This window comes from Bradysia coprophila (assembly GCF_014529535.1).
Source record: "Bradysia coprophila strain Holo2 chromosome IV unlocalized genomic scaffold, BU_Bcop_v1 contig_81, whole genome shotgun sequence".
Lineage (NCBI taxonomy): Eukaryota > Metazoa > Arthropoda > Insecta > Diptera > Sciaridae > Bradysia > Bradysia coprophila.
This window is the reverse complement of record NW_023503375.1, coordinates 389,363-401,092: the sequence shown is the minus strand read 5'-3', so window position 1 is coordinate 401,092 and position 11,730 is coordinate 389,363. Positions and strand designations below refer to the sequence as shown.

At 35.2% G+C, this 11,730-nt stretch overlaps 1 protein-coding gene and 1 long non-coding RNA gene across 2 annotated transcripts; one reads left to right on the top strand and one right to left on the bottom strand.

Annotated features, from left to right (window-relative positions):
- Nucleotides 1-3,766: 3,766 nt before the first annotated feature.
- On the top strand, nucleotides 3,767-10,858 carry LOC119072173. Its single transcript, XR_005086800.1, has 3 exons — nucleotides 3,767-3,779; nucleotides 10,312-10,313; nucleotides 10,725-10,858. It is a non-coding gene; the product is annotated as an uncharacterized LOC119072173 (long non-coding RNA).
- LOC119072168 (ubiquitin carboxyl-terminal hydrolase 7-like) lies at nucleotides 10,534-11,730 on the bottom strand. Its single transcript, XM_037177329.1, has 2 exons — nucleotides 10,767-11,730; nucleotides 10,534-10,699 (listed from the first exon to the last, which is right to left on the bottom strand). Exons 1-2 carry the CDS (start codon nucleotides 11,516-11,518, stop codon nucleotides 10,684-10,686), a joined length of 768 nt encoding a protein of 255 aa, XP_037033224.1. The 5' UTR covers nucleotides 11,519-11,730; the 3' UTR covers nucleotides 10,534-10,683.

The following is an 11,730-nucleotide window of genomic DNA, read 5'->3' as shown; positions in this document are numbered from 1 at the left end:
AAACCATTTTTTTGATGAAATATTTTTGAATTCATCCTTTCATTATGACAGTCGCGCAACCATTGCTATAAAGAATTTTATTAGGAGTACTAATTCAAATGAAAACAACTATATTCCACGTAGAACGAAATTACATAACATTATGCTGAGAAAAAAAATAAAAAAAATCTTGCATTCATGGGAACGTAATTCGTTTTTTTACTCATGTCCTCATGCTTCTCCTCTCGTAATATGTGTAATAGAATACGGGCGAATCTTCTCAATATTGCGAGACGCGTTTCAATTTTCAATGATTTCAGCTGCAGAGACTTCGATGGGAAATATCGACAACCACAAAGTCTACCACTAATTAATTTAATGGTTTATGCAATATACAATTGATTGGTCACAAGGGTATTAGTTACTTACGATAAATTTATTACAATTCAGATCAACCTACACTATTGGCTGTAATTATCGTCTATATAAATTCAGTGCATTGGTAATAGTTAGTCGTATTAATTAGCATATTTTCTTTGTTGAATCCTTGAAATTAGATTGGGTAAATTTTGGTTGAATTGTAATGATAACAAGATTGTTGTGTGATCGTAGCAATAACATTCTATTATAGGTATAAAATATTTTGTTCAGCTTAATTGAGTTCCGTTTGTTGCTTGATATGGTTTACACAAATAGTTAAATTGCTGCAGGTTCAGCTCAAAGTTCGCGAAGAAATTTTTAACGAAATGAAAGAAGATGAAAACTACGACAACGTTAGACTTTGGAAAGCTGACTTTAATTCGTATCTGGGTGTAATGGATTTCAATAAATCCCACAATCCAATAATTGTAAGGCGCCTGCAAATAGCATTTTCAATAATAATGTGACTATTAGCAGGCGCCTGCAATAGTTATTTACGTATCGATTGAGTAGGCCGAAAGAGTTACGTATTAAGTTTTTTTAGATACCAACATCGAAAGTTGATACTTTCGCCCTCGAAATCCGGGGCGAAAGTAAAAAAATGCAAGTTATGTGTTTGAGCGGGGAGAAAGAAAGAATACATAAAGCGAAAGTCAATATACATAATGCGAAAGTCGACTACATAATGTAACAGTCGACTCTTGTCAATAAGTGTACTGCGATCAAAATTGAAATAAAGCGTGCGCCAGTGCTCTTATTGAAATTAACATACGAAGTTGATACTTTTTGTTGCTGAATGATTTGTTAGTTATTTGTTAATTTTTCTGTGTGTTGTTGTTGTGATGGCAAAATAATTAAATTTTTGATATACCAAGGGGGCTGCCGCCCCCTGGACCCCCGCATTTTCTGGCTAAATGCCTTCATATTTCAACATTTTGTTCTGATGTTTGCGATACGTATCAACTTTCGATGTTGGTATCAAAAAAAATAGTATGAACGACTCGGGGCAAAAGTAAAAAAATTCAACCTGTGCGATTGAGGCCCTTGCCTTCGGCGCGGGCATCAACTCTCGCACACGGTTGAATTTTTTTACTTTCGCCCCTTGTCATTCAATGTACTATTGTATGCTTGCTAAGAGGACCGAAAGTAAAGAAATGTCAATTCAAGGGGCGAAAGCGAAAGCTTTCGCCCCGCGAATTGACAGCTTTACTTTCGGTCCTCTTAGCAAGCATACAAATAGCATTTTCAATAATAATGTGACAATTAGCAGGCGCCTGCGAATGGCATTTTCAATAATAATGTGACTATTCGCAGGCTTCGTAATTGTAAAGAAGTTTGTTGCCTGCCCCATGAGTAAGTTGTGTTTTTGAGCAACTTGCTTAAGTAACTGTTTTTCGACAAGTGTCTTTGTATATTCGCCTTTGGCTTGGGATAGAGAACTCTACTCGTCAAAAAGACAGCTTATCACAAAATTGTAATGACTTACTTTCACAGCATCGAATATAATCTACATTCCTCTGTTGCAGTTCTTGTGGTGTAAAGTAAAATGATCATTTCGAATGGGCGACTTCACTTCTTACGCTGATCTCTCACCTGGGATATGAATTGACAAGAGTTATGCACTAACCGTCACAAAAAGACATTTCCCAAATAATTTTTTTTCGGTTCATGCATATCTGTCCTCAATTGATCCACCACCGAAAACAGTATTCTGAATGTAAAGTCGTTTGTTCTTTTAGAAAGCCAACATTATTTTATCACCAGGCGTGGCGTGTCTATTCGTAAAAGCTATATTGTGGACATGATTTTACTTGGCCCCGGCAGGCTGACTCTTGAGTTTAAGATGGAATAATACTTTTTAAATATGTAAGAAACTTAACTTGAATAAAAACCAGAAAAGTCTATGAATCAGAAATTGTATTTGAATAAAATCAACGTTGATAATACAGAAACATGCATTAGTTGTGATGCTGTGAAATTTATGGGATCACACAGGCTATCTACTTTCGACATGTTGGTCCATTGCTTAAAGCATTCACCTTTAATTAATGCATTAGCACACAATCGTGCTCGAGAAGTGCATCATCATCCATATCAAATATCCATTGACAGAAACAATACAAAAGCTTTTGCTACTAAATAGGTCACTTAAACAATGTGAAAAATGGATTACAATTTCAAAGCCAAACGATTCTACACACATCTATATGCCTCCCATAATACGATTTTCTACCGAAAACGTCAAGAAAATGAATTTAAACTAATGATGTGGCATGAATACTACTCCGCAAACATCCACCAGATCTCGCACCCGAGACACTTTTCCATTCTTAAACACACGACAAACTCAATATACCAAAAATGATGTTCCATGCGACAAAATCGAATTAATCTCCCAAATTTATACCCAGAAAATTTAAATTACAACCACGACTGCCATCCTCTCACGTATTTCATCCGAACATACATTCAACATTGTATCTATCTGATCCACATCGGTTGAATATACCATACACAATCTATATCCATATATATACATGTATATGGTGCACAAGGCACACTTACCACACCAAAAATAAGAGAACACCCATCAAATTAATAAATCGTTCCTACTCTAAATGTCTATCAATTTTGTCTTTTAGAATATCGATTTTGTTTTCCCGAACGCCACTTCGTGGTCCATAAATCCTTCAAGCATCCTATATATAGCTTTTTAATCTGTGTACGGAGTTTTACCCCTAATTCCATTTATGTCGGCATTATTTGTTTGGAGCATTGATTGAGCTATATTAAATTGTAGATATCACTTCGCAGGATATAAAAAAACCGACCAAATTCCAAGACCTTTTATATTTTGTCTTCCCCATGCATGGATGGTGGACGGAATAGCCTTCAAATGTGATATTACATACGTTAGCTGTATGCTATCACGTAAAAAACAATTAATTTTTAGCATTTTTATGGTCGTTTGAAGAAGATTTATGTACTGAAATTGTCTAAGTTGGTCATTGTATTCCACTAATCTCGGGCAATTTTGATATGAACAGCGGATTTTGGATAGTTTATTGAGGTGGATTTTCTTTTTCGAGCTGGCTGTGTTACGTGTATAAACCGGCTATGGAACATCGATCGTTGTAACATTATTGTCGCATGATAAAATTGGGACACTTTTTTTCATATCGAAAAGTCTGTATTTATATACGTTTTTCAGATTAAATCGATAGACTTGGTGTGGATCGAAAATATTATTTCACCCGGGAGGTAATGAAAATAACAAATTTCACTGCTACTGTATGATAACCGTACATTACTTACCAATGTGTCAAATAATGGAAATTGTACTTCGTAGCCGAGGTAAAGTTTTGGCGCTGTTAAGTAAAGTTAACTTATTTTTTAATAAAAATATGAAAAACCACAATTACTCATGCAGTAAGTAAGGCTCGAAACAGGTCAGGTTTAACCTGAATATCGTCTGAGTTACCTGAAACCTGTTTTGATTTGATCTTGATGTAATCAATTTCGACCTGCCGTGAATTAACCTGAAACCTGAAGATAATCTTTGTGAATTCTAAGAGTTATTTTGAGTTATTTTTCGACCGCATCGGCCGAGATTTAAGATATACCATTTCCGTATAATATAAACAAGAATAGATAGTGCGGCTCCATAGCATAAAAATAGTGCAAATTATAGTAGAATGGTGTGCTTTGGACCAGTGATTAATTTCGTTCAAATTTTGAAACGGTTTAAAAACCATCTTTTTTCGTATGTTTTAGTTATTTGCAGCAGTTTTAACAAATAATCTGCTTAAAAAAAATAAGTTTTTTTTACCAAAAAAAAAATAATTTAAAATGGCTCAAATTTAACACGAAAATAACAGCTGGCCGCTACGTTTGTAAAAATCTAAGAGTGGTCTCTTCTGGAAAGTGGTGGCAAATTAAATACTAAACAATACTCAAAAAGAAATTTTCATTTTCAGAACAAAATTTTGAAGATATTTTAAATTAAACCTTCAAATTAAAAACTACACCGAAGAAAAATTGGAAAATCTGTGGAAAATCGGAAAATTTTGGAAAATTTTAGGATCCTGAAAAAAATCTTGGACTTTCATCTTTCATTTGAGCTATATATCACTACAGTAGGTGAATAAATCAGTTCACACTAATTCATTAAAGTTGCCTCTGCACAGAAAACTTTGAAAAGGGGTGGAGGTGTTAAGGGTGGGTTTTTCAAGGGATAGTAATTGTTTTTAAATCTACGTTTCAATATTAATCACTGGTCCAAAGCACACCATTCTACTATAATTTGCACTATTTTTATGTCTTTACAAAGACATGGACTCGTACTAAGACCGGCTATAAGCCTAGTGAGGTCTTATTTCTTTCTCTCAATTTTCTGACTTCTCGATACCAACTACCAAATACGTGAGCTATAAAAAGGCAAGCAAGAAGAATAATTTCTTCAGTCGATATCCAGCTTGTGAACAGTAAATATCTCCACCAAATTTCTATCAGTTTCGTAGTCAACTAACAATTTATTATTCAACTACCAGTTTGGTAGTCAACTACTAAATTATCAAATTATAAATAGGCAAGCAGCCCAAATAATTTCATCAGTCGGTGTGCAGCTCTCAAACAGTTAACATCTCTACCACCTCTCTATCAGCAAGGTGGTCAACTACCAGTTTGGTAGTTAACTACCAAAAATTCAAGGTTTAAATAGGCTAGCAGGAAGAATAATTTCGTCAGCTGGTGCGCAGCTCTCCAATAGTACACATATCTGCCGAAAATTACGTTTGGGAGTTAATTATAATATTGGTAGTCTGCTACCAACTACAAAATGTTTGAATTGCAGTGTCAACTCTGAGCTATCGGTTATCAGATAACAAATAATTGCAATTTTGAGTCCAGGCTGTTATCGTCTCATTTTTGATTTGTGACACAGACACATTGACGGACCGACAGACAGACAGATGAAGTGTCTACAATAGGGTTTTTTTCTGAAAGAAAAGACATAAAAATACTGATGAGTGCACCCCGATTGATTCTTTACAGCCAGCCTTTTAGATGGCTAGGTCAATGATATTATTGATTGGCAGCCTCAACAAAAGCAATTCGTTACTTCTTTTGATCAAAGTACTTTCAATGGGATGAAACAATGTCAACTACTTCATTGGTTTAATCATCAATTTTCCTAAAATAAGATGACATTCGCCAGATCTTTAATTCGAATGTTTAACTTAAATAATGGTATGACTGGGGGGCGAGGTGTTTACTTAACATAGAACATTTGCTAATCATTGCATCAACATGCTTTATACTTTGCAGAACCGTATTTACTCGTTTGTCTTCTGAGATTCAGTTTGTCCTCATTTCGTTGATGTTAGCGTTGTTTATTTATTACAATTTTTAATCATAATATCACGTACGGTATTATAAAATTGAATTATTCTCGTTCTATGAATAGAGTGGAAGTACTCGCTTAAATCAATTCAAGAAAGAAGAAACAAAGGCATGAAAAGCAATAGGTCAGTTGTTACACATTTAGATTGATTTGTTTATTAGTTTTACGTTTCCATTTTAACTCACGATATTGGCACGGTATCGGCAAAGGCAAGGGCATTACTGCAACATTAAATCCGAAAACCAGTAATCTATTCATTTATTTCAGAAGAATTCTTTAAATTTTATGATAATTTTTAATACTCAAAAATAAATCCAAAGGTTCCATAACAACTGAATGAAAGCAATTAATATCAACCACAAAAGTTTTTAGATTGCATTGCTATGAAACGTAAATGATGTGGTGTTTTTAATCTCTCTTCGACTGGGTTACTTATAGGTGACATCATTTTCGTCTCTTCACAACTTATCGGTGACTATGAGGATTATATATTTTACCATAAATTTATCACTTCTCGGTATTGTAAATAAAAAAAAAACAAAATCTTTGAATTATACCGCGCAAAGTGATTGTGAAAACAATGCATTATTAATCCAAGGAATAATGTAAATTGCAGGGTGTACGGAGGAATTCGTATAACGAGCGTTAACAGAAACTGGAAATAATAGCGCTGCTGGCGAGAGGTAGAGTTTTCAGAATTGCTAAATGATTTATTTTATAAAAATATTACTAGCGAGAAGTTGTTAAGAAGATGGTAAAATTCAATTCGGGAAAATATCGTTTTTGTCAGAGGAGTTTGATACGACTGGTAATTTACTTTTACTAACAAAATAAATGAGCGTCAGGTAAATCTCCGATCAAGCAGATCATTTTTATATTCAGGTAGATATACCTTAGGCACCAAACGTTTTGAGCATAACTGTAAGACTTAATATACAGAAGAAAAAAACACCAGGATCGTAGTTTTTTATCTGATTCTCAGATATTTTCTATTTTTGGAATTTTTTGGAATTTACTATGTTGTTTAGTGGATTTTTCGGTTTTTCTTATTTCAAGACCATTTATAGAGCGTTCAACAATGGCGACTTTCAGACCTCTGGAACCTTTGTAAAGACAAAGAGCCCTCACTTGATGAAATTGATTTCGAATTGGTGTTATAGGAGAATGATGTTTAGAAACTAAGAAGAAATGTAATAGAGTTTTTCCATATTTTAGTACATTCTGTCATAAAATTACTGCTGTCACTGCGCTTATATCCATGTGAACCAACTTCATATGGTGACATTTGTTCTGTAATGACAAATGAGAAGTTGGTTCACATGAAAATAAGCCGCAGAGAATGAAGTACTATGAAAAAAATGTGGCGCCTCTACAGGCCAACCCACTTGTCCCATCAGGTTACCTCAAATTTTTCAATAGTTTAACATGCGGCAATCATATAAAATAAAGAAATAAAACGTAATGCGAGTGGATTGACACAAGAAACTAGATTATATATCAACACACATTTGAGTGGGATTTTGAAATTATTATGAAACTTGTTGCGAAATAATTACATTATGCCATTCAAATGATTGGCATAATGAAAAATCTTACGAAAGCAGGTAGAAGCTGAAGGCAGAGTAATGTTTTGCATTTCAAAAGTTCACTTTTCGTGCTTGTCGAAGAACACGTTGCATAAATAACTATTTACCAATATTTTCATCAAACCGGTACCAATTTCCAAGGTTCAGAACCTAGCCAATTTCGACTTTATAGTGGTAACAGTGCTTTCAAATATTGGTAGAATTTGTGTTCGTTGAAATATTCTGAAAAATTGGCTATCTTTTCCAGCTCCCTGAACCACGGTCCAATTGGTCCTCGAGAAGACACGTCATTGGATATCACAAACAATGTACTGCGTTGCTGTCCTGAATTAATGTCACTCCCTTACGCGTTATATATCTACAACATGCACATCAATCTAAATGCAACAGACTAGTACTTTTAGTCTTGTTGTACATCTCATCACAATTTTTTGGTTCAAATCTCATGATTACATCCTAAAACACTCCGAACAAAAAATTCAGCTGCTAGATGAACATCGAAGGTATGTATACACAACTATTTTTTTCCTCGTGATTATGGCTACACATTTGTTGAAAAACGCCCAGGAGGACTTTTGAATTTCATTCGCCGGAACAAACTGAAATTTTAAATTAGTTTTTCTCGCTACATAAAGCACACAAGAACCGTATTTTTTCAGCATTCTTCTTATAGGGTGCTCCTGTGTATTAACGATTTATTACGGATTCAATCTCCATTTATATTCCCGCATTATAGATTGTACAAACGGATCGCCATGCCATTGCAAAACGTTAGCTTCAATTTGAATTAATCTTCCACAATATCACTCTTGTGTTTAAAAAATACTTCGTTGTGTCCCTGTCCGATCTGCTATATGTTCATGTTTTTTCTTCGTCTATTTTTCCAATTCCATTTTTTAGCATTCTTCTACTATGAAGGGTACAGCATAACTTAAATATGTGTTTACATTAAACGAAAAGAAAGCCTTCAAGTTGAAAAATTGTGCGTCGGCTCATTAAATAACGAGATTGATCCGTCCTATTCATCTTAATTTCTGAGCATTCTTTTTATAGCGTGTAGTTTAATGTTTCGGCATTTGGATTATGATAGAACAAAAATGTTACGTTTGGTACGAAAGCTTGCAAACTAATAAAGAAACATGACACCAACATACCAAAATATTGAAAATAATTTCGATTATAGTTTAGTTATACTATACCATTTCCTATAACGAAGACAAAGACAAGTTCCAAAGCATTTCACTGCTTAGAAACGCCTAGAGTTCACCGCCGGCTCGGATATACAACCACACTTGACGAAAAGATAATAGTTAGGCAGTTACCTAGGCCAGCTGCTCAAAACACACGAGTATTTTTTGCGAGTGTCACAAAGTTGTTTCCGAATTAGTGAATTCCGCAGCAACACCCAATGTATCGATGTACAACGAACCGAAAATATTCTTCATGTAATGGATCATTTTCGCACGGGGCGTAATTTGTAATGGTAAACTTTCTCATGGGGCAGGCAATAATACTCAGTTACATAACAAGGGAACAAAAGTTGAAAAGTCGAGTTTTCGTGTGAATTTCGTTGATCCGAGGTGAAAGCGAGTTCAATAATGAACACACGAAAATGTGACTTTTTATTTTTATTTCATTCATTCTATAAGTTAAGACGAAAGAAGTGCATCAGAATTATGAATTATGGTTTACGACTCATGTAGCATGTAATATATATTACACACTTGTCACGAAGAAGTCGAGGCTTGCCGAGACTGATGGTGACAAGTGTGTACTCTATTTTATCACATAAGCGAAAACGAGACAACAACATAGACCTGAAGTGTAATGTTTGAATTAAACTTCTAGTGAAGTAATTTTGACATCCGAACACCGCGCGTATGTGATAATATATATTATGCACCTGTTGCCAAGATTGGTATTTTGACGTGTAGGACATTATTGCCCTAGCCGAAGGCGTGGGTCATAATGCCTACACGACAAAATAACAGTCTGGCAATAGGTGCATATCATATTTTATCTGTCGAGAACAGATATATCGAGATAAACAAAAACTCCCTAGAGGGATAATCTCGAGATTATCGTTCTAGACAGATAAACATTATTACAATGCACATAGGTTCATAGTAATTTTCCGAAAATGTGTTACTCAGTGTAGATACACTACACGTATGATGGTTTTGTAAATCCGAACACCAGAAAAAATATTAAGGACGAAAGTTGCAATAGATCATTGTCATGTGCATTTGGATTTGTGTAAACTGGGAAGTACATTCGATATGCCAAAAATGTATCAATTTCATCCAGCTAAACTAAAAAAATTATAAAAATTTCATATAAATTTTTCGGACTTTGAAAATGATGAAAATGACACTTTTTGACAGTTCAAATTCACTGCACCATGCACTTGACAATGACGAAGGTTGTACGTTCTCAAATTAACAGAATTATGTCTGCGCTTGATACTTTTCCAAATGTCTTTTGGTCGTATTCTGAAACCTCACCATTCTCCCTATGTCTTTTGTTGACCCATTAGTAACAGAAGTAATAGATTTAGTGATTGTTCGCGTTACGTTTGTTGCCATTTGTTAAATGTCATTCATAGTGTTCTCATCGAGGTTTCAGGGTTATTCGAATAATACAATAGTACATTACTATACCAGGGAAGTAATTTGATATTTTGTATCCAGATGAGTAAAAATGTCAGAGGCCTTCAGTCCGATGTACGATTACTCATCGTGATGCGAAATATCACATTATTTCCCGAGTGTAGTATGACGTTTATAATTTACGAGCGATGTAAAGACTTTTCCCTAGAGAGGGAAACGCCACCTTACATCCCTAGTATAGTAGTATAGTAAAAACAATTTCTTTCTCTCGACTGCTTTCTGAGAGTATATTGATAGCTTCAAAAAAACGAACAAGATGTTAGCTTGCTACGAAAACTTCTGAATGTGAATTGATTGCTATCGATGAACCAAATTGAATGACTTCAAGTACACAAGAATAGGATTGTTCCACCTTAGCTGTAAGATGTTAGCTTTATTGATTAGAGTTCATATAGAGATTAAAGATTAAAAACATAACAAATTCGTATGCCATCGACAATTCATTTTTAGATCATGAAAGTAAAATTAAATCCAAAGGGCACTTACAGCTAATTAATTCGTTGGTAGATGAGGTTAGTTATATGCTTATACTAATGGTTAATTCAAGTTCAATCAATGTTTTATTGCTGAGTCTCTAAGAGCATCTTAGAGAATTCTGTCTGCAAGAATTTAGGTTGATATCGTTGCATTAGACCCACTCGGAGCTGTCAAGTAAAAAGAGTGCGAAAGAAACATTAAATTTGGACTGGATGTCATTTACACGGAACCTACATGGGCAAGTAAGCCAACCGCACCTCGTCCAGCTTGACCATCTTGCTGCACGTCGGACATTTGTTGTTTGTTTCGATGACCTTGGTGATGCAGGCTGTACAAAAAATATGACCGCACGGAACAAATGAGATTTTCTTTTGGTGGAAACTCTCAAAACAGATCGGACATTCCATTTTTGCCCGCTTCACGTCGGGCGTTGAATTTCTCTCATCGTTTGGATGGAAACCGTCTGGTCGGGAGGCTTTGATATCAACCTCGATGAAAATGACGTCATTTTGGATGAATCCATTTTGTGGCAGCGTCAGTTCTTTCCATGATATAATATTTGAGACACCGAGCACCCCAAACGAGGGAATAGTTCGGTTCCGAACCTGTTCGATCTTTTTGTCGGCACGTGACGAAATCAGTTTCACAGTCATTTGAATTTTACACGAGGCATTCGAATTCCATTCGGAATGCAGGTCAAAGCCGAGATTTTTCATGCCATCCTTCAAGACAATGAATCGGAATGGAAGGTTTCGAATTTGGAACTGTTGCGATCGAACGGCCATCAAATTACTGATGTTTCCAATGGTTAATCGGTGTGTTGACCAACAGAGTTCATCGCAGCATTTGTCAACATTGGCACAAAGCATGTGGGTCTGGTTTATTTCGTTTGGGTCAGCTGCCTCGATTTCGACATTCAGTACTATTGCATCGTCCTTCACATAACCCTTTCCAATGTCCATCAAATTATCCCATAACTTTGTCATTTGTTTTCTTACAAACTCGAACTTTCCACGGGATTCCTTGTACGGTCATTTCTGGCGAAAAGGCTGCTTCCAGCTTGCTCACATTGGTCACCTTGAAATGAAAATTTATCCGCTGAATTGTGGTCGTCACATTGGTCATTTTGAAATCAAAATCTGATCTTGATGAAAAGGAAATGTTTTTGGAATTTATCTGGAAACGTCACTCGCACAGC